This window comes from Dryas octopetala, chromosome 2 (genome assembly GCF_963921425.1).
Source record: "Dryas octopetala chromosome 2, drDryOcto1.1, whole genome shotgun sequence".
Lineage (NCBI taxonomy): Eukaryota > Viridiplantae > Streptophyta > Magnoliopsida > Rosales > Rosaceae > Dryas > Dryas octopetala.
The window spans coordinates 24,512,354-24,534,974 of NC_141367.1; the positions used below are offsets into that span (position 1 = coordinate 24,512,354).

At 38.2% G+C, this 22,621-nt stretch overlaps 6 protein-coding genes across 7 annotated transcripts; 4 read left to right on the plus strand and 2 right to left on the minus strand.

Moving 5' to 3' along the window:
- Positions 1-256: 256 nt before the first annotated feature.
- LOC147294518 (S-adenosyl-L-methionine-dependent methyltransferases superfamily protein) lies at positions 257-2,738 on the minus strand. Its single transcript, XM_086231773.1, has 9 exons — positions 2,401-2,738; positions 2,181-2,294; positions 2,019-2,087; positions 1,917-1,936; positions 1,777-1,829; positions 1,639-1,669; positions 1,412-1,490; positions 744-883; positions 257-562 (listed from the first exon to the last, which is right to left on the minus strand). Exons 1-9 carry the CDS (start codon positions 2,588-2,590, stop codon positions 515-517), a joined length of 744 nt encoding a protein of 247 aa, XP_086087899.1. The 5' UTR covers positions 2,591-2,738; the 3' UTR covers positions 257-514.
- Positions 2,739-2,761: 23 nt separating this feature from the next.
- On the plus strand, positions 2,762-3,831 carry LOC147294519 (mediator of RNA polymerase II transcription subunit 21-like). Of its 2 annotated transcripts, XM_086231774.1 has the most exons (4): positions 2,762-3,093; positions 3,202-3,331; positions 3,491-3,546; positions 3,588-3,831. In XM_086231774.1, the coding sequence occupies exons 1-4, from the start codon at positions 2,860-2,862 to the stop codon at positions 3,615-3,617; spliced, it is 450 nt and encodes a 149-aa protein (XP_086087900.1). In that variant the 5' UTR covers positions 2,762-2,859; the 3' UTR covers positions 3,618-3,831. The 2 variants fall into 2 exon arrangements, with proteins under 2 accessions (XP_086087900.1, XP_086087903.1); XM_086231777.1 differs by having other exon boundaries at positions 2,777-3,093; positions 3,491-3,827.
- Positions 3,832-4,144: 313 nt separating this feature from the next.
- Positions 4,145-6,530, minus strand: LOC147294520 (signal recognition particle 19 kDa protein, putative / SRP19). The gene is made up of 4 exons (XM_086231860.1): positions 6,375-6,530; positions 5,782-5,977; positions 5,579-5,678; positions 4,145-4,531 (listed from the first exon to the last, which is right to left on the minus strand). Exons 2-4 carry the CDS (start codon positions 5,956-5,958, stop codon positions 4,401-4,403), a joined length of 408 nt encoding a protein of 135 aa, XP_086087986.1. The 5' UTR covers positions 5,959-5,977; positions 6,375-6,530; the 3' UTR covers positions 4,145-4,400.
- A 203-nt stretch (positions 6,531-6,733) lies between these two features.
- On the plus strand, positions 6,734-10,117 carry LOC147294521 (ATP-citrate synthase alpha chain protein 2). Its single transcript, XM_086231859.1, has 11 exons — positions 6,734-7,200; positions 7,310-7,471; positions 7,575-7,655; positions 8,033-8,084; positions 8,205-8,319; positions 8,427-8,508; positions 8,645-8,740; positions 8,961-9,062; positions 9,216-9,332; positions 9,423-9,539; positions 9,851-10,117. Exons 1-11 carry the CDS (start codon positions 6,925-6,927, stop codon positions 9,920-9,922), a joined length of 1,272 nt encoding a protein of 423 aa, XP_086087985.1. The 5' UTR covers positions 6,734-6,924; the 3' UTR covers positions 9,923-10,117.
- A 2,200-nt stretch (positions 10,118-12,317) lies between these two features.
- On the plus strand, positions 12,318-19,609 carry LOC147294522 (protein serine/threonine kinase). Its single transcript, XM_086233731.1, has 16 exons — positions 12,318-12,488; positions 12,580-12,671; positions 12,839-14,992; positions 15,109-15,436; positions 15,520-15,735; positions 15,883-15,955; positions 16,041-16,246; positions 16,327-16,389; positions 16,485-16,693; positions 16,812-16,923; positions 17,115-17,633; positions 17,872-18,182; positions 18,282-18,522; positions 18,596-18,669; positions 18,908-19,043; positions 19,218-19,609. Exons 1-16 carry the CDS (start codon positions 12,363-12,365, stop codon positions 19,365-19,367), a joined length of 5,010 nt encoding a protein of 1,669 aa, XP_086089857.1. The 5' UTR covers positions 12,318-12,362; the 3' UTR covers positions 19,368-19,609.
- Positions 19,610-20,593: 984 nt separating this feature from the next.
- Positions 20,594-22,430, plus strand: LOC147294523 (proteasome assembly chaperone). Its single transcript, XM_086231012.1, has 6 exons — positions 20,594-20,751; positions 20,839-21,035; positions 21,273-21,341; positions 21,485-21,560; positions 21,712-21,776; positions 21,986-22,430. The coding sequence occupies exons 2-6, from the start codon at positions 20,841-20,843 to the stop codon at positions 22,064-22,066; spliced, it is 486 nt and encodes a 161-aa protein (XP_086087138.1). The 5' UTR covers positions 20,594-20,751; positions 20,839-20,840; the 3' UTR covers positions 22,067-22,430.
- The last annotated feature ends 191 nt before the right edge of the window (positions 22,431-22,621 follow it).

The window sequence follows — 22,621 nt, forward strand, 5'->3', positions numbered from 1 at the left end:
AATTACCACCATACTAGCTGGAACTGAAAAGGCATTTTCTCCTCATTGTTGGTTGAAAATATGGACCCAAGAAAGCTCTCCAGCAACATGTTATCAAATAATGACCACTTTCAGTTTTCAATTGGTTAAAAAGTCAAGGTGAGTGTTGGATTCGAGAGTTAACCAGCAAAACATTGTTTGATATAATGTCTGGACAGACGCATAACTTGCTCAACTTTTCCATAAGACTAAAAGCCCAAACAAGACCAAACATATATACTTCTGTAATTTGAGTTTGGCCAATATCAAAATCAGGTTGAAATTCAAAACTTTACCAGTACAATGTTATCCGTTACAATCACTTCAAGGTACAAAGTACAAACAAAGAATTGCAGATACCATGAAAGTTATGGCCAATTAGAAGCTCAGCTTATGGTCAACCATTACACAGACAACATGAATTATCAGTTTCAACCCATACAATAATGCAGGTACGGCAAAAAGAATTGCAAGAAGTTGAAGATTCTAATCTTCCTCAGTCAACTGACAGATCATGCCTAAGGCCTGGCTTTAAAGAATTGTCCTGCCCAAAAGAAAGGAAATAAAATGTTTTAGAATCAAATTAGTCATATATACACCTCAGCCTATCTTAAATAACCAAACTTCTCTCACACTTGGGTGTATTAGAAAGTAAAAAACGAATAGTAATAAGCAACTGAAAAACATATTCTAAAGTGCAAGATAGGAAATTTGTTTCTACAAACCTTCGTACAAATGTAAATAAAATGGACGTCAGGGTTGTTTCCTAGCAATGCCTCCACTGAGCTTCCATCACCATTCAATGGAATAGGATTTGTCAGCTCCCATATTGGAGGTTCTGGTTTATCTTCGGAGGCAAGTTTCTCTGCATACATGGTGACAGACAGTAAATCAAGAGCTGTATATACATATTGCTTAACCATACTTTCAAAAAGCCTCAGAAGACTGCTAGACAATAATATGGATTTCATTTGCAAACGAGCTGAAATGAGGAACATTAAGTTCCAAATGTAGTGTGAATAAGAAGAGCACTTGGGTAAAAGACTAGTTTTCTTGGCTGCAACAGACTGGTGTCAAAAACCTTATATTATAACATTTGAGGCATCTGATCTTCCTCCTTTTTGCTGTAAGATACATTTATCTTTCAAAAAGAGGAAAGGCCGGGAAGCTAAGTGACCTTGTTATCACAACTCAAAACACCAATCAAGCCTTTGGTGATTCTAAATGTGATCTCCTCCTAGAAAATACTACAAAGCAGAAAAGCATGGTGTACAACTTTTTAATATATGAATTCTTGAACAGCAAAATGCAATGAGAAACACATAAACTGCAAACCACACACCAAGAGAACAATGCTAAACATAATAATAAGTAAAAAATGACTTTAACCAACCTATCACATGGAGTTTTATCATCCAGGAGCATGACTCTCTCAACAAACGCAAACGATACAACGGGGCTCCATATGTGACCTGCAGCAGCATGTTGTGAGACTAGTTATGGTCACATGCGAAATGCAAAAACATATTCCATGATTCCATCTAAACAAAAAAAAAAAAAGGAAGGGGGAGAGATATACTGAAATCATAGGCAGAGAATAAAAGAATAAGAAACATTTACCAGAATATAGACTCCTTTATCCTTGAGGACCCTATAGTTTGTTATTAACTGCTTCAATATATAGTGAAAAAATCAAAAATAAACAAAACCAAAAGCTTAGAACAAATACATTTAACGGGAATAATAGCTTTAATGTACCTCCAAACTTCCTCAAGCATCTCAGTAGCATTTTGTAGCGAGTTACTTCCACACTAAGGTACAAAAATTCGCATGAGCAAAAAGCCTTAGTAATAGATAAAACAAGCAACAACCCACTACACAAGATTAGCAGAACTTACCAAGAGAGAGTCTAGAGTTCCTGAAAGCATATAATAATATGAAACAAATCAGCATATAAACAAGAACTAATGAAAATGAAAATAAAAATAAAAATGAAGTACCTTTATCAACAACCGCATCAAAGGAAGAAGTTTGGAAAGCACTCATATCTCGGACATCCATTTCCAAATCTAAATCAATGAATAAATAAACATAAGATCAAATTAATTTATTTAAAAAAAAACCCAAGTAAAAAAAGCAAATTCTAATCATAAACAACATACATTTGAGGTGTGGACGATTCGAATACTTGCTCTGCATAGCTTGGATGACCACAGAGGAAATGTCAATGCTAACCACATCGTCATAGCCATCATCAGCCATCCCTTCGCTAAATGCTGCATTTTGTAAAATGAATATCTTTAGAGTCAAATAATGGGAGATCTGAGAAAGGAGATGGTGAGGGAATCAGATGAGTGCGGGTGCAGGGAAAGGTGACAGTACCTGAGTTGCCGCATCCGACGACGAGGATGCGATGGCTGTGGTTGGGGTGGCGAGGGACGTAGAGATTGATGAGCGGAGCTAAAGATTGGTACTTTTGGTACCAATCGAACGGTCCCGATTCGTTGGCGTAGCGGTTGTCCCAGTACCACGGCTCGCCGTACGCCTGCGTCGTCGTCATTCCCATCGTCATCTCTCTCTCGATCACAGTCTCACTGTTCGTCGTCGGTTTGTTGGTTTGTCGTTGATGTCGTGCCGGGCATTTGCATTTTGCAGTCTATGAGTCGGTGATCCCATGGGCACAACGGTCATTGCGTACGACCAACTTCCTGGACTGCCACGTGTTGACGGTTAATGGGATGGAATGGGAGCAATGTCGGGACGACGTCGTTTTGCTGTGTCTTCTTCAAATGTTGCTGCCAATCTATCGTGACTTTGTGTTTCGGTTTCAGAGAGACTGTGATGGACGCAATCAGCCAATTACAAGAGAAAGTGAACACAATCGCGACGATTGCGTTCACGAGCATTGGGTCGCTGCAAAGGGATGCTCCACCGGTTCGAATCTCTCCGAATTACCCAGAGTCAAAATCGGAGCCACCTCCGAATCCGAATCCGAACCCTACAGACAATAATACCACAGATTTCGCGATGCAACCAAAGCTCATGAGTGCTGATCTAGTAAAAGCAGCGAAGCAGGTCTCCGATATACATTGCGTTTGAGCTCAACGACCCAACGACATGTCGTCTACTTTCTTTATGAATTGATTTCATGTTCATGTTCATGTTCATGTTTTGCTTGTGCAGTTCGATGCATTGGTTGCGGCGCTGCCTTTGTCGGAGGGAGGTGAAGAAGCTCAACTGAAGAGGATTGCACAACTTCAAGCTGAAAACAATGCTGTGGGTCAACAGCTTGAGAAGCAACTGGAAGCTGCAGGTGAGAGAGTGCTGAAGGTTCCATCAACCTTAAATTCAACCCTTTTCAGTTTTGTTGTTTCATTGTTGGATTTACCCTTTCGTTGTTTGTTTGTGTTAAGCTGGTGTTACTAGCTAGCGCTTACTATCTGACCAGTGCTTTTGACTTTGGTGGTGGCAGAGAGAGAATTAAAAGAGGTCCGGGAATTGTTTGCCGAAGCAGCAGATCACTGCTTGAACTTGAAGAAACCAGATTGAAGATGGAAATTGAAGATGAAAACTTGAAGAAACCAGATTACAGTGGCTAGAGCAACCAGCTTTTTGTTAATGCTTTTATCTACCCCATTTTGGATAGGAAGATATTAATGTTATGTGACCATGCTATCTATTTGACTGGGAGGGCTAGGATTTCAAATTTCACTTCTTTTTGTGATGACAGTATTTTACAGTTTATAGTTGATCATTCTAAATGTAATGCCAAATCCTAGTTTTGTCAAGTGTGAATATACTTGCAACCCTGTTGTTACTAATCAACTGACGATTCCATTTTGGCAATCGAAGGACTAACTAATCTATCCCCAACATTCAAGATTGTAGCTCATTAGAAGAGCCTTGAAGAATACGAGACTAACTTGTTTTCCGACTTTACAATGAGTCAAGAGACATGGAATAGATAGGTCTTATTAGCCAGTAGCCATCACTATCCCACAAGAAAACACTTTCTTTCAAGGCACATAATGAGATACCATTGCCAAGGCCAACAATACATTTCCTACAGAGTCAAGAGTTGGCAATCAAGTCACTCCTGTGGTTTTTGTTTTCATGAACACAAAAGGCACACAAAATATTGTCTCCAACTTTCCATTACAGGGGAAATGTTCTAACCAAACCAATTAAATCATCCTCAGCAAATATGGTTCATGTTGTGTAAATAATTTCAAACATAACTAAGGTACACCATATGAAATGCCTAAGCTTACAAAAGTTTCAACTCATTAGAAATAAAGATCCTATTCAATGGGAGCCTATGCATTTGGTCCAGTAGAGTTTTATGTCTAAGGAAAAGTTATGGGTGATTTGTGAGACTGGAGCTATCTCTTCTTCTTCCCATGTTTCCCAGATTTGGAAGGACCAGCAGTTGATGTGGATGTAGGCTCCTGCTTCTTAGTCCTTCCAGGATGTCTGGGAACCAACTCAGCAACTCGAAGCATCAGCTGCTTCCCTGCATTAGCCAAATAAAACCAATTATGAATATACAAGAACCAGATCTTTCTTTTCTTAAATTGTGCAACAGCTGAGTCCAAGAATGTGGTGACATCCTTCCCAGGATTAATGAGACTATCAGACAATCAAGGCAGTCCTTAATTTTGCAATCACTTGCAAATGCTCACCGAAACAACTTCCAAAACAAAGTCCAATAATCTAAACTTAACCGTAATGTTGACAATGCTAAAAATTAGTTGTTTAGAGACACGCATGAAATAGAGTGCTTTGGTCTCCTTATGCCCCACTGTTCAGGGGAGGGGCAACAAGAGTGGAACTCTTTGCATGGTGTGGGGTACCTTGCCCCACTGTTGGAGACAAGGATCTATATTGTCTTGTGTTATATCAGAACCTATGGTATAAGGTGAAAACTGAGGGTGACAAGATGGAACTCCAGAAAAACTTTTTGTCAAAACTTATGATAAATCAATGCTAATGCTTTTGTTACACCAGGTTACAATGATGTGGCCACAGGTAAAATTCCAATTTTTTCAGGAAGAAATGGCCTGGGAATGTGAGCAAGGGGTTGGGGGACCCAAAGTCGGGCCGGGGGGGGGGGGGGGGGGGGAGGGGTGTGATTCAAAATTCAAACCAGGATAGCTGATTAAGACAGTATATACGGTTGCAATGGAACTCTTTGCAAGCCGTAAAGGGATCATATTACTGCCAAAAAAAAGAGCAGATGCTGAAACATAATTCCTTCTAACACACGTCTCCATAAAAATTACAATTATCATAAAAGTTGTGTGTGTGTGTGTGTGTGAGAGAGAGAGAGAGAGAACACTAAATGCTTTTGTTAAAAATCATGCTCTTAAATAGCAAATAACTAGATTGATAGATACTCAAACTCAAAGGTTCATACCAAGATCATTTCAGTTAAAATAACACTGGTATTTCTAACCACTGTTAAATGATCAGATTAGAGGAATATATCAAAGAAGTGGTTCATAATTAGAGAAGGCTATAAAGTTAATGGTAATTGCAGTAGTAATACAGCAATCCTTACTGGAAGCAATGGCTGGATTATATGGAGTTCCATCTTCCTTTTTCAGCAATACCCTCACTCTCCCTATTTGCATGAAATCACGTGGATAAGCCTTATCAATCTACAACAGCCAAACACACAAAACATATATATTAGTATAACTCAAACCCACCACTGGGACTCAATACCCATAAAGCTTTTGTGCAAATGTACTAGCAAGAAACCTCAATTGCATGTGGGAGTTTGAGATGGCTGCAGCAATCACCAATCTCAGCGCAAGTAGGATTCTCACATGCTTTTTCAACACCAATTCGCCTCCCTTCAGCTACAGTTTTCTTTGAATTAATATAAACCGGATAAAAGACAATCCATCTCTTTATATTGGGGCTGTCTCTATCCATGTCTCAGATAAGAGAAATCCTACAAGAAAAACATAAATCAACAGACCAAGACAAACCCATTACATTTCTTTCCTTCCTAAACACGAATAAACAAAAAAAAAAAAAACTGATAAATTAAATGGAAAAAAGTATAAAATTTTCAACTAGAACGCTATAACTCTATAAGTAATACGAATAGCAATCCCAAATAAATTTATATACTCATTGGTTATCGATTTCTACATCTATTCTGGTAAAATCTGGAGAATTCAGGTGATTAAAAAAGGTATGCAATATGGAGTTACACAATGAAATGAATTATACAGTGTTTTTAAACCCTAATTCAGGTCAAAATAGCAATTAAAAATGGGGAAAAAAACAGAGGAAAAAAGCAATTCGGGCCATGGAATCGGATTCAATGTGTGATCTGAAATTACCAGAACTTCAGAAAACAATAATCTGGGCGTTTGAACAGCAAGCCGTAATATGCGAGATTGAGACTGGAATCTGGAGCTTCAATGACGAAGACTGTCCCCGTGGTCTACAGAGCCGAAGAAAGAGTGTGCTCTCCGACCTGTGTTCAAAGCTCATTTAATTGGGCTTCAGTGACTCCATTAAAGTTCTCAGGCCCATGTATTACGATCCATGTGGGCTTGCCGGGAGGCCTAGTCGCATATAAAACACGATCTCCCTTGAAGTTCCCGCCACAGTTCCCCCGCGTACGCATGTAACTCCATGTCTGGTGAAGACACGTGGCCGGAAGATATGCACCTATGACGCATTCTAGCCAATACGCTGGCCCGTGCGGTTTGTGACCTGTCGACGCGCGTCTAATCCAAACATGGTACACTCGCTACCTGCCAACCGCATTCTTCATTCCTAATCAGCTTCTTCTTCTTCTTCACTACCACACCAGACCAGACTCGACCAGACTCGACCAAAGAAACAAACAAACACCTTCAGCTCCGGCGTGATCGGACGGTCCAGATGGCTCGGAAGAAGATCAGAGAGTACGATTCTAAGCGACTGCTCAAACAGCACCTGAAACGAATCGCAGGGATCGACCTCCAGATCAACTCTGCTCAGGTGACGGAGTCGACGGACTTCACCGAATTGGCGAACAAAGAGACGTGGTTGTCGTCGACGAAACTGGTGGTGAAGCCCGACATGTTGTTCGGGAAGCGCGGGAAGAGCGGTCTCGTTGCGCTCAATTTGGATATGGCTCAGGTTGCCGAGTTTGTCAAGCAGCGTCTTGGTAAGGAGGTAACTATATTCCGATTTCAGTTTCGTCGTTGATTGCAAACCCTAAGACTTCGAAATTGGGCGTTTGAGATATTTTGTTTGATGGGTTTGACGTGAATTTTGAATAAAGGTTGAGATGGGAGGTTGTAAGGCGCCTATATCAACGTTCATAGTGGAGCCATTTGTGCCTCATGATCAAGAATTTTACCTCTCGATTGTGTCCGAAAGGCTCGGATCAAGTATAAGCTTTTCGGAGTGTGGAGGTATTGAAATTGAAGAGAATTGGGACAAGGTATTGTGATTGTTGATTTTGCTTTCTTTGAGTGTTGTGCAGGATAGTGTGTTCAGCTTGGTTGTTTGTGCTAATTACTGTTTATATGATTTTGATTGTATAGGTTAAGACTATATTTCTTCCGACCGAGAAGTCTTTGACAAATGAGGCTTGTGCTCCTCTGATTGCCACTCTTCCATTGGAGGTATGCCTGACATTGTTTTTCCTTATGATCTCCTTGTTAAGCTTGAAACTCTGTTGTTGCAAATGCGTGGCATGATAATAAGATGAGCATATAGCTTTAGGAATTAGGACCTAAACAAGAATGTGGAGAAATTTTGAATGTGAAGCCAAACCAACAACTGGACTATTTTAAATTTTACTTCTGGCACTGGGTATAACATTAAGATATAGTTGTGGATTGACGTCTGTTCATTGAATAGCATAAAGGCACAGGTTTGGTAGGTATATTTCTCTTTAGTCATGTTAGTATGTTTCTCTCCGATATTAGCATTTTATTTCTCTGCATTACATTCTCTAAATTACACTTTTTGTGGCTATTAATGTATTCTTCTGTTACAGGTCCGGGAGATAATTGGGGATTTCATAAAGGGTGTATTTGCTGTATTTCAGGGTATGCAATGTGTAAAGATAGAAAACTGATGGCTTTACTACAGCATTATACTGTGATTAGCTTGATCCCATCTATGCAATATGTTGCTGAGGTTATTCACATTCCTGATTCCCTCTGCAGATCTGGATTTTAGCTTCCTGGAAATGAACCCGTTTACCTTGGTTAACAATGAACCTTTTCCATTAGATATGAGGGGGGAGCTAGATGACACTGCTGCTTTCAAGAACTTCAATAAGTATGCTTCTGTTGAATGTTTTGCAATCATTTATTTAATTCTACCTTTTTCTAATTTCTATTTTTGGTTTGATTTTCCTTCTTACAAATATGTGTAATACTGTTCAGATGGGGTAACGTAGAGTTTCCGCTGCCTTTTGGTAGAGTTTTAAGTCCTACAGAAACATTTATTCATTCTTTGGATGAAAAGGTGAAAATAATCATTCTTTGGATGAAAAGTTTACTTGTATAAGATATTTTATTATCTATTTCAATTTTCAAGTTTACTATAAGCATTCATGATACCTTTTATGGAATGCTCACGCTAAGGTCCCATGTTATTGCAGACAAGTGCATCCTTAAAATTCACTGTGTTGAACCCAAAAGGACGCATCTGGACCATGGTAGCTGGAGGTGGTGCAAGTGTCATTTATGCTGATACTGTGAGTAGCCTGATCCGTTGCCACCATGTCTTTTCTCTCCCTGCAGCACCGTGTTCAAATTTTTTATCTCCATTTTCTGCTTTAGTGCATCATTTCTGATTGAAAATGTGCACTCATGGCTCTTTGTGCACTCATGGCTCTTTCTTCCCTCTAGTTCTCTGAATTTGGAGAACCTTTGTGCTTATCTTGTGGTCTATTCTGGTATCTTTATCGGAATTAGGTAGGAGATTTGGGTTATGCTTCAGAACTTGGAAATTATGCAGAGTATAGTGGAGCTCCAAATGAGGAAGAGGTGTTGCAATATGCGAGAGTTGTGATTGATGTAAGAAGCTCTGCTCTCTCTCTCTCTCTCTCTCTCTCTCTCTCTCTCTCACACACACACACACACACACACATTTATTTCTTCTGACTACTGGAGTTGCAACTGTTACATGTAGCATATACTAGCTGGCAATAAAATTCTATTGTATTGCAGTGTGCAACTGCGGATCCAGATGGTCGTAAAAGAGCTCTTCTAATTGGAGGTGGTATAGCTAATTTTACAGATGTTGCTGCTACATTTAATGGAATTATTAGAGCCCTCAGGGAGAAGGTACTGCCACATTCATATCTCAGAAATTCACTTTGTTGGTTTCTTTTAGTTTTGTATGCTAAATTATATCTCTCTTCTGTGACATGAAAGGAATCCAAGCTAAAAGCGGCAAGAATGCATATTTTTGTGAGAAGGGGTGGTCCAAACTATCAAACTGGTTTGGCAAAGATGCGTGCATTGGGAGAGGAACTTGGAGTTTCTCTTGAGGTATGCGGTGGAATTCTGGTTGACATATTATATCAGTTCTAAGTTTCTAACAAGCCTTAATTCTCAAGACCTTAAGTCTTAATTGGGCGAAGTAAAAGGATGTCTGATTACCTACTTTATATACCCAAATAATTTAGTGAGTAACATATGTAGACTTCCTATTGTCTGATTTTAATCGACTTCTAGACTTTCCGAATGCAAAGTCGCAAATTGATGAAAACTTGTAGGCTCCAACTGCAAGCCTGACATTGCTTCTCAATGAGCTGCTTGACTGTGCCTTTTTATTTTTGTTTTGCTTTTTCTCAATGCAGGTTTATGGGCCTGAGGCAACAATGACGGCAATTTGCAAGCAAGCAATTGAGTGTATCATGGGTGAAGCATGAGAATTTCTTATTTATGACTTTTTGTGTGACTTTTGGAGGATCAAAGTGTGCATTATGATTTGGCCAAAGAAGACAAAATGTGTGTATTGTGAGTTTGTATTGTGAAAGATGTGACCAGAGTTGGATTACTTCAATTTTCCGGTCATTCCACTTTTGAGACTAATTGTGATATACAGACAATGTTTTTAGTGTTAACGTTCTTGTCTAGAAGTCAATGGTTGCACTCACCCTCTGTTTTCTCCAACCTTTTTTTCTCAACCATTTGGTATAATTTGTTTTTTAGAAAATTAGGATTAAATACCAGATCCCAATAATTTTTTGGTATAGCATGAAGACCATATAATATTTTAATTGAATTATCAAATTTAAATGTAATTTTTTAGATTAGGTCACAAATATGTTGACCTCTTTGATTTAAGCCTTTTCCATTTGACATTTTTATCTTTTGGCCTACTGCTTACATATGATAAATGTTAGTTAAAATTTAGGGAAAAATTTACAAACAGGATACATACTTTGATGATTGTTTTATTTCAGGACATTAATTTTGATTTGTGTTAATGTATGACACATACTTTTATTTTGTGTCAATTAAGGACTCTGTTTTATATCAACTTTGGCTTGACATTGGACCCATCAAAACTCTACCAAATTTAACAAACTTATACTTGGTTTAAAGCTATGCATCTCCTCTTTACAACCATATAAAAATCACTTAAATCAGACATCTACAACTCCAAATAATTGGCCCAAAAGTAGGGTACCCGAAACTATCCAATCGGACCTCTGGAAAAAAATTTGGAAAATCAAACAATTTTGGGTACCCTACTTTAGGGCCGATTATCTGGAGTTGTAGAGATCTGATTTGGGTAATCTTTATATGGTTGTAAAGAGGAGATGCATATCTTTAAACCCAATATAATTTTTCTGAATTTGGTGGAGTTTTGATAGGTCAAACGTCGGACTAAAGTTGAGATAAAAACTGAAAAAAAACATGGTCTTTAATTAACACAAAATGAAAGTATGTGTCATTTTTGTAAATTTTTCCCTAAAATTTATAAGGTTTTGACAAAATTGTCCTTGAGGCTTTTATATTATCTTGAAAATTTGCTAATGTAGTCTTAACTTCACATTTAGTTGTGACTGTACGACACTCACAACTTCAAATTTAGTTGTGACTGAACGACAATCACATCTAAGTTGTGAGAAATAGAGGTCAAAACAATACTTTTACTCAAAATAATATATAGTATAGTGGTGTAAGTTGTCTCTTTTAATTTACCAAGACAGTCACAGTTAAGTTGTGACTTGATTGATTTTTTTTTTTAATACAATATAGTATAAATTAATGTAATATTTGTAATGTAATATTATTTTGATTTTTTTATTGTAGTGGCATGTGATGTAATATTTGTAAATTCTAATACCCTTTACTTTATTAATTTGTTTGACTTTTCAACTAGTAACTAATCTAAAATGCTATTTAATTTTAGTACCTAAACTAAAAAGTTATTGAAATTTAATAGTTAAAATCAATGGACCTTTTGTTTTTTGGTTTTTCTAATTAAAGAGGGAAGGATGGGGCATAGCTAAGAGGGGCAAGATTAAGGAGAAGGAGATGAGAAAGGAAAGGAAAGGAGTATGGAGGATAAAAATAAAAATTAAATTTACAAGTTAATATTTTAATTTTTTTATACAATTTCCTTCATATTTTTCTCACCTCTTTCATGTCCTCTCCTCCCTTCTTCTTTCCAGCTCTCCTTTAGTCCAGCTGGTCATGACAATAAGCACAGCGAGAGTAAATTGTTTTTACAGAATGAAAAACAAAGAACGAAGGTGAGATAAGTCATTTGTTGTTTATTAGCAAAGAAAATGTCCCGATTAACTTTTTCATACAAGAAGATCATACAATAGACTGTGCATTGACATAAAATATAGCTTATGGTTTCAAAATAGTCAAATAGAACCATATTTTCTCCATGAAGTTGAATTTAAAATTCACTATTCCATCTCATATGATCACTATAGGTGAGGGGAGTATTCAACTTCCCCCTCTTTCCTTTACTCTCTACTTTCTAATCATACCAATTTTGGGTTTTGGGTACTTTTGAAATGTTGAGTAATGAAGCCGTTTTTTTTTTGCACAAATATCGATATTTTGGGAAGTATAATCAAATTTTTTTTTTTTTCAAATCACAAGTACAAACAAATCTAGTTGTTTAATCTAAATAAAATAAAAATTGAATATGTGAAATTAAGGGAAAATTAATTAAGGAGAGAAAATTAAGAGAAAATTAATTAAAGAGAAAAAGGTGGCAAACCAATTTTATAGGCAAAAAAGTAAATTTGAGAAATATATAAACTGATAAACTGACCATTGAATTTATACTGAATTCTTCAAATAGAAGAAGAAGAAGTGAACTGAAGAAGCCCAATTACGATGGCACACCAAATGTGCTTCGACTGCCTCCAACGTCGGATTCAGTCCGAATTCTCCGACAAACTCGATTTCATCTATGGACTCTCCGATTCAGCTTTCCCTTTCGGCTCCACTGCTGTTGTTCAGGTCAACCTCCTCTCTCTCTCTCTCTCTCTCTCTCTCTCTCTCTCTCTGATCTCTATGCTTTAATACTCAATTTCATTATTGGTCTTTGCAGTTGTCTAATTCGTGTGGGGAAGCTGCTTCAGCTCCTCAGTTTTTACTGAAATATCTGCCCACTTACGACCATGATTGCTTGACCAAATATGTGTAAGATCAATTATTCATTTTCGAACAATTTCAGAATTTTAAAGTTTTAATACAAAGATAGTATCACATTGGTTTTTGTATAATCTGAATACAACATACTCAATGTTTGTCTATTGTATATGGTTAAGGATGAGAAACTATTCGGGTTTTTTGTATTATGTTTTCAGTGATGAATATCTCCTGGATAATGCCGAGGGCTGCAGTGATCATGCGAATGGTGATATGATCACTTCTTCTGAAGTAACTCAAGGTGAAGAGGTCAATTCTGAAATTCAAAATGACCCAAAACTTCAATTGGATTCTTTATTGAACGAGCCCCAGTGTTTATCAAATGGCGGCTCAAAAGCATTGCTACAAAGTTCTACCTGTAACCATTCTAGTAGGTTTTCTTGCTCAAGGGTAATCAATGCATTGACACCGATTACACATGTTGGCATTTGTTCATACTCCATTTTCGAAGAGCTTGCTTCCAACTTTTTGTCCGGGTCTCTGGAAGATCACATATTGAACTCACTTGGTCTCTTGATTGAAGGGAAAGCTTCAGGAAGAGATAGTGTTAATTTCCTTAATTTGCTTGGGGTACCGTCCTTTGATGAGAATCAGTTCCCTGGTTCCTTGAGGCATCCAAATATTGCTCCCATACTTGGGATGATTAAAACATCTGGTTGTATTGATATAATTCTTCCCAAAACTCCATATACCTTGGAAAACATTCTCCACTATAGCCCCAATGCATTAAAGTCTGACTGGCATATAAGGTTTCTAATATATCAGTTACTCTCGGCTTTAGCTTCTATTCATGGCCTAGGGGTTGCCCATGGCAATGTATGTCCATCCAGTGTAATGCTTACTGAATCATGCTGGTCTTGGCTGTGCATTGGTGATAAGCCTGCAGTAGGATTTAATTCAAGTTCAAGAGGTTATGGATGCACAGTCACTGTACCTGAAAAGGTAGGTTGCTCTGTAGCAGGTTGTCCTTCTCAAGGTGTATATGCTGATTTGAAGCTTTCCCCAACTATAGACTGGCATCGTGACTTTAATCAGTGGTGGAGAGGAGAGATCAGTAATTTTGAGTATCTACTCATCTTAAATAGATTAGCTGGGAGAAGGTGGGGTGACCACACGTTTCATACGGTGATGCCATGGGTAATCGATTTTAGCACGAAACCTGATGAGAATTCTGATGCTGGGTGGCGGGATTTAAACAAGAGTAAATGGCGATTGGCTAAAGGTGATGAACAGTTGGACTTCACCTATTCAACATCAGAGTTTCCACATCATGTATCTGATGAATGTCTTTCTGAATTGGCTGTCTGCAGTTATAAAGCAAGGAGGTTACCTTTGAGTGTTCTACGTACGGCTGTTCGCTCAGTCTATGAACCTAATGAATATCCTTCTACCATGCAAAGACTCTATCAATGGACCCCTGATGAGTGCATTCCAGAGTTTTACTGTGATCCCCAAATTTTTAATTCACTTCATGCTGGTATGACAGACTTGGCTGTACCTGCATGGGCATGTGGGACTGAGGAATTCATTAAATTGCATCGTGATGCTTTAGAAAGCGATCGGGTCTCCCACCAACTCCATCACTGGATTGATATCACTTTTGGTTACAAGATGTCAGGTCAGGCAGCTGTTGCTGCAAAGAATGTAATGCTTCCTTCATCAGAGCCCATGATGCCAAAGCCATTGGGCCGCCGCCAACTTTTTACTCAACCTCACCCTATGCGTCGAGGTGCAATTCGGAAAACATGTGATAGCGCCAATGATTCAGCTTTGTATCAAGGGAAAGTGAATGAAGTAAGGAGTGAGAGTTCTGTCCTATCTGAAACAGCTTATTTGCAAGAATTAGAAGATGCATCAGCCTTTTGTGAAGATGCTAAGCATTTGAGTGCCCTTTATGGCTACCATCTAGAATTTGTGAAGGACATTGCTCCTGCAGAAGAGCCATCAGGCAATAATGTTAGGGATAGTATACCTCGATCATCTCACACTAAGAAAAACGAGTTGCCATTACATATTGATACAAGTTATCTTCTTGAGCATATTGAGGTGGAGGATGAAGGTTCCATGGGATATCAAGAGCTATTGCTTTGGAGGCAGAAATCATCTTGTTTAAAGAGTTTTTCTGAAGACGTTGCAAGGGACTTATTTTCTGTTGGTTGTCTCTTGGCAGAACTTCATTTGAGGCGACCACTTTTTGATCCAGCCTCATTGGCCATGTACTTGGACAGTGGTGTCTTACCTGGATTGATGCATGAACTTCCTCCTCACACTAAATTACTCGTTGAAGCCTGCATTCAAAAGGATTGCATGAGGTACTAGTCTCATTTTTCAATTTTTAAATATGATACTATTTGTTATTCTTTGTATTGTAGGGCTTTGGGTTTTCCCTGCTGTCTCACTGTGTGTGTGTGTTTGTGACAAAAATTAGGAGGCCATCGGCCAAATGTCTTTTGGAATCACCTTATTTTCCTACCACGGTCAAGGCATCGTACTTGTTTCTTGCCCCAATGCAGCTTCTAGCTAAACATGGATCCTGTCTCCGTTATGCTGCAAATTTTGCAAAGCAAGGAGTCCTCAAGGCAATGGGAACATTTGCAGCTGAAATGTGTGCTCCTTATTGCTTATCACTTGTAGTGACTCCTTTGTCAGATACTGAAGCGGAATGGGCTTATACACTACTAAAAGAATTTATTAAAAGTTTGACACCTAAAGCAGTCAAGACAATAGTCTTGCCGGCCATCCAGAGGATTTTACAGGCTAGTTTTTTAGCTTTATGTTTATTCACTTTTATGTGGAACTTTCTTTTTGAACTTCTTACTTATAGAAGGCTTTGTTTCAGACTACAGGTTATTCACATTTGAAGGTTTCTATTCTACAAGACTCTTTTGTTCAAGAGATATGGAATCGAATTGGCAAACAAGCATATCTGGAAACTGTACATCCTCTTGTTATATCGAACTTGTATGCCGCTGCTCATAAGAGTTCAGCAGCTGCTGCTTCTGTGCTGCTGATTGGCTCCAGTGACGAGCTCGGTATACCTATTACAATTCATCAGGTTAAAACTGGCCCCAGAATTCTTGCTTTATGACTTAATATAATAAACATTAAAATTTTCCATGCATCTTTATACACAGACAAACGAATGCTCACAGAAATGTAATTTTCACTGGGATTATCATGCTAACCATCAGTCTTGCCCCAGACAATCTTGCCTCTGATTCAATGCTTTGGGAAAGGTCTCAGTACTGATGGAATTGATGTGCTGGTTCGAATAGGTATTCATGTTCAATGAATTGTAATATGTTATTTCCTGGAATTGGCATGTTCTTCTTGTAAGCTTTATATGCTTTGAAATTCCAGGTGGTCTATTGGGGGAGACTTTCATTGTCAGACACATGCTACCATTGCTAAAACATGTAGTTCGTTCCTGCATTGACATTTCACTTATGAATAAGCCTGAACCTGTCCAAAGCTGGAGTGCTTTCGCCCTTATTGATTGTTTAACGACAATAGATGGCCTAGTTGCATTCTTGCCAAGGGAGGTGGTTGCAAAGGAGCTAATTGAAGTATGGGATTGAATCTCATATTAATTTGATTTGAAAACTTGGGATGTTCTCAGAAATAATAAAATCTTTATATTATGCAGGATAGAAGTTGCCTACATATTCTGGTTCTTATGCAGACAAGTTGGGAATATAGAGTTCTTCAGGTGATGTGCATGTGTTCATACGCTTGTTTCAAAGTCCAATGAGCCAATTTTCTATAATTTACAAATAATAATGCTATGATGCCTCTGTCGTCCAGGTTGCTGCTACAACCCTAATGGCAGTGTGTCAGCGGATAGGACCTGATTTGACGGCATTGCATGTTTTGCCTCAACTTAAAGAGTTATTTGATGAGCTTGCTTTCTCAAAAGAAACTGCCAAGGCTTCTACTTCCTTCGGCCGAAGGTTGAAGGTTTCAAAATCAAAAATTGATGGGGAGCCTCTTATTGAAAGTCGTATGGACCTTGCGTGAGTGCTTTTCACAGTTCATATTAGCTGTTTACTTACTAGTTTACATTGGAATTTAAGATTTGCATATGTTATTGTCTTCCTCAAATATGTGTTGAATTTTCTAGGATGTTGGCAGGTTGCTTATGTATCCTTCTTTTGCATCCCTTCTGGGGATAGAGAAGCTTCGTCAGTGCTGTGCAACATGGTTATTACTTGAGCAATATCTTCTACGGTATCATAATTGGAAGGTATGCTAGCACTTTGCTTTTAACCATGGCATTAATATGAGAATTTTTCTTTCACATGTACTCTCTCTCTTCCCTCCTTCCCAGTTCCCTCTCAACTGACACAGATACACACACATAGACACAGATATACAGGCACCCAACTCAACACCCACACCTTTTGCACCTCATATTCTGAACCTGTCATGATTCAGTGGGAACACACAGGAGAATTGTCTCGAAGTGGTTCAGACACTATACTCAGTAAAAGGCCTGTGTACAGAAAGGGCTCAACTCCTGAATACAGTCCTGCTAAACTGTTACTTAATGGGGTTGGATGGTCAATTCCGCAATCACAAGGAACTAGAGGTGCCAAAAACTTGATGCCTCAAAAACGGTTGTATGATATGCATCAGAGTCCTGCTGAAATGCATGCAGCAACATCAAATCTTAAATTTGAGTCCTGGTTTTGGTTCCCTAGTCCAGCTGCTAGCTGGGATGGGCCAGATTTTCTTGGGCGCGCTGGGGGTGTGAAAGATGAACATCCATGGAAGATCAGAGCATCTGTTATACACTCAGTCCGTGCGCACCAAGGGGCCCTAAGATATTTAGCCGTCTGCCCAGATGAAAGTACAGTTTTTACTGCAGGGATTGGTGCAGGGTTCAAAGGAACTGTTCAGAAATGGGAGCTAACTAGAATTAATTGTGTATCTGGATACTACGGCCATGAAGAGGTTTGTTTATTATATTCTGTTTTGCATTTATTCATTTTTTTCCTCTTTTGCTGAAACTATTCTGTTGAACTTAAATTGAAACCTTCTATACTATATAATTCCTAGTCATCTCTTTGATTACTGTGTCTCTTGCCATGGAACTATCAGGTTCTGAATTACATATTTCTGATCCAAGTTCTGTTATGGTTTTGGATGTTTATGGTCAGCACAGCTTTCTAATTTCTTTTTTGACTTCTAGGTTGTGAACAGCATTTGTGTCTTGTCGTCTAGTGGAAGAGTTGCATCTTGTGATGGAACGATACATGTTTGGAATAGCCGCACAGGGAAACTAGTTTCAGTATTTTCTGAACCCTCAGTGGATTCTCCACATATTGCAAGCCCTTCATCTTCTTCTTCCAGGGTCAATACTGACCAGGTTAACATGCTCAGTTCCAATACACTGTCCAGTGGAATATTGACCGGTGCATTTGATGGAAGCTTGTATACTTGTATGCATCAAACAGAATTTGGTGAAATGCTTGTAGTTGGCACTGGAAATGGTTCTCTCAGGTAAATACGTAGTGTTGCATGGACATCCCATTATAAGCTGAAGTAGATGAGAAAATGTTGTGATGCAGTTCAGGTTTTTTATGTTCCTGAATCTTACAGGTTCATTGATGTTGTCCGAGGGAAAAAGCTTCATCTTTGGAGGGGGGATTCTATGGAGTCTAGTTATTCTTCTCTTGTTTCTACCATATGCTCCTGTGGATCTGACAAAATGCAACCAGATGGAGCTTCTTCACCATCTTGGATTGCATCTGGACTGAGTTCAGGTCATTGTAGGTTATTCGATGCAAGGAGTGGAAATGTTATTTCCTCTTGGCGGGCTCATGATGGATACGTGACAAAGGTATTTAAAAAATGCTAGAGAAAAGCCTCACTTTAGTGTGAATTCAATTCTAATGTACCATTTACTCATGCAGTTGGCTGCACCAGAGGACCATTTGCTTGTGTCCAGCTCACTTGACAAGACTTTAAGGATTTGGGACTTGAGAAGGTAATTGCAGAAATTCTTTAATGATAGTTTATTTGTTCAATTTCTCATAAAAAAAAAAAAATAGTTTATTTGTTCAATACTTTCAAATCATTTGGGTGCTAGTAATCCCTATAGTAACGGTGAACTCAGTGTGTCTGTATTACTATTATCTGGAATATTTTCTTTATCTATGTTCTAGCACCATGGAAATGATGTTGCATTATCAAGCTCTTACTAAACTCATCACCTCCTTATGCAGGAATTCGCCATCTCAGCCCACAATTTTTAGAGGCCATACAGATGGTGTATCTGCTTTCTCTGTGTGGGGTCAAGATGTTATTTCAATTGCCAGAAATAAGATTGGAATTTCTTCTTTATCCAGATCTGCTGATGATGTAAACAACAGCAAACTTATCACCATTTCTTGTTAAGCACGCATATATAATCTGCATGACAGTAAATAAGAATTCATTTGGATGTCAAAATTTATTGATTAATTCCTTTCCATTTCTCACATTTTATTTTATTTTTCAAAATAATAAGGTAAGTTTGTGATTGGCATTTGGCAGGATGGGCAGCAGGCGGTTACGTGTCAAAAACTCTACATGGCAGATCATGGAGCAAGAAACTTTTCAGTTTTATCAAGCATAAGTATCTTACCCTTCTCTAGATTGTTTCTTGTTGGAACAGAAGATGGTTACCTAAGAATATGTTGTTGATTGCTATTGCCCAACTTTGCCAATGACTCAATGAGGACTTTGAATTGTAGTTCAAATTATGTTGTACATTCTTTATCCGTTGTTTTGATTTAATATTATTTTCCTTTTTTTGTTTTTTTCCCTAGGTGTGAGTGAGGAAACAAAAGAGGTGTTGGGGGAGGGGGGTGCATTCATTGTGATAATTATAGTTAGAAATAATTCTTTATGTATAATTCTTGAGGAAGCTTCTGTATGATACAGAATTATAATCTTTGCACCCTTTCTCTTTCTCTATTTTTTAAGAAAAAAAATAGACACTGCCAAACGAAACGATGCCTGTCGGATGTAAGTAAATCTTTTGAGAAATTTGAAAAATTAATTCGAATTTGAGTCAATTAAAGATTTTTAACTATTTTTAAAAAAAATTTAAAATTTCGGGCCCGTTTGGTATCATCTTTTAAAAACATTTTTGTAGAACATTTTTGCAAAATGAAAATGAGAAAATGTGTTTGGTAACTGCATTCAGGCCTCCTCATTTTTTCTCTCCCTTTATTATTTATCTTCCCAAATACCCATACAAAGAGACACATCAAAACCAACAGACCCAAGGGTCTTCTCTGGCAATATGGGTAGGTATTATCTGGCATTGGCAACTGGGACGAGGTGGGTTGGGCTGGGGTCGAGGCGATAGAGAGAGAGGAGAGGGGCATGGAGAGATATACAGTGAGGGGTTGGCTTTCGCTAGGTGGGTTGGGTTTCGGGGCTGGGTGGTCAAGGTTGGGGTTAGGGCGACGATCAGGGTTGGGTTTCATTGGGTTGAGGTCAGGGACGAGAGGGGAAGGGGTCTGCGGGAGAAAGGGATGAAGGGATGAAGAAGAAAATAGAAAACGAGAAATAGAAAACGTCAAAATGATGTTTTCTGACTTACAGTATAATAGTTGAAAATGTTTTCAACTTAAACGCGTTTTCTGTCATTTTTATTTTTTGAAAATGATACCAAACAGACCCTTAGCATTCGAGTAGTGCTTGAGCTCTTTTCGAAAAGTGTTTGAACATCGCTTGATAGAGTTTGAGCACTACTTGAGATGGTTTCGAATACTACTCGAGGGTGATTTGAAGATTCTCAAAGAGAGCTTAAACACTACTTAATGGGCAAATTTTCAAAATATTAAAAAATTAGTTAAAAGTCTTTAATAAAAAGTAAAAACAGAAGAAGAATAAACGGCGTCGTCATAACTCATAACTCATAAGGGAACGATTTATACACCCCCTGTGATCTTGCGCTCTCATATAGGATATAGCGCAATCGTATCGGCGAAGAAGTCGAAATCCCTAAAGTCGCTGCTTCAAAGCTCGTCTTCTACGTTGAAACCAATAAAGCTGCCCTAAACCCTTATAATTGGCAGTTGGGTTTTCTTCTCACTCTAAACCCTTATGAGATTGGCCTGCTGATTTCTCCAACTTACAATCTCACCCTGTCTTTGTCTGCAAGCAATGGCTCGTGGAGATTTGGCACTTGATGCTGTAAACGATGCTTTGAGCTCTGCTCAAATTTCCAAAGAGAAAGAACTGGGTGGTCCGAGCTATAACAACAACGAAGACGATGCTGGTGGCGTGCAAATCACGTGCTTCAGTGAGGTTGTCAACGATACTGCCCTCCATTTCCAAATCATGCGCCTTCCCAAGCAGGTTGTCTTCTATCAACCTCTTCCTTCTATTTGTTTAATTTTATTTTGAGTTTTTTTGTCCATTTTAATATTAAATTCGACTACCCAGTTCAAGAGTTGAGCAAAATATTTGGTAAAATTTGTACTTCTTAGTGACAAAGAAATCGAAAAATAATGTATAATTCAGTTTTGGCAAATAATTTCCAGCAGTTTGAACAAATTTGAGTTGGGTAATAATTTCTCATTATGTTGAGCGTAGATATATGCATGGATTGGTTGCAGCACTGCAAAACTGGGACATTTATATGCAGCAGCATCTACTAGACCTGTAAGTTGGTAACTTAGTTTTATGTCCTCTGAAAATTAATCTTTCTTTACACTTGTGGCTTCTCACCTCTTTCTACTGTTTGGGCATTGGGACCAAAATTTTAAACTAAAATCATCATTATTGATATTTGATGACTTATGCAGAACAGTGCAGTGAGTGTTACATCCATACTTGGTGGGGCATCTGATAATACAGGGTCTGGCATTGCTCGAAGATTAGGTAAATTTCAATTTTGGTTAGATAAATGTGGGTTTGTCATTGTAAATTTTCCTACTCCATTAGTTAAATTATAAATTTTAGGTTAGATAAATATGGGTTTTTCGTTGTAATTTTTCCTACTCCACGGCTTGACATTCGGCGTTTCTTGCAGTGTTAAAGACTGGACTAAATATAATTTTGGCTTGCAACATTCCTAAGAATAGTCCCATGCTGGAGGTATGTACTGTACTACTGTCTCTGTCTTTTTTTTTTTTGGCCAATGCTACTGTCTCTGTCTTAAACACATATAAAGACACAAATGAGCATGAGACTATCTGATATGTGCTACTTTTATCATTTGCATATATGCAGGACTGGACTATTCATGTTACTCATTTTTTTAGTTATTTCACTCATTGGTTTGCTACGACTTTTTGGGGTTTCAGGCAGATGCTGAAAAATTGTTGGTTCAGAAGCTAATCAATCTTGGGTACTCAAGGCCAAAGTCAGAAGGATTGTCTTCATAGCTGGGGCTTTTGTGAACCTGCTGTATATGAGAAATGCATACCATTCTGATTATTGTCCTCAAGTTGAATCATCTGTGCGATATCTTGCCCTTTAAACAAGTACCAGTTAAGGGGTCTGAGACCATTGATCAAGCTTTTGTTGTTGCTTGAAAAAGTGCTTCGGCCAATTATAGTATGGCATCTGATGTTTAATAGGAATGCAATGATGAACATAGTTTTGCAGCCTTTGTGGATTGGTTCTGTTTGTTTTAGATTTTTGCCTTGATTGCAAAGTATTCAAGAAAGAAGGCCAAACTTATGAGTTTCAAGCACAGTTTTGCAGCATTTGTGATTGGTTTCTGTTTAATTTAGATTTTTGCCTTGATTGCAAAGTATTTAAGAAAGCAAGTCATATGTATGAGTTTCTGAGTTGGACTTGGATCCTCTGCCAGACTGTTTGGTACCAGACTGGTACCAGACTTCTAATCTAAGCTCTTCAATTTGTTTTAATGGTTGAGATTCTTCCCACATCTTAACTTTTATATTTTCATCCAAATAATATTAAAAAATTAGGAA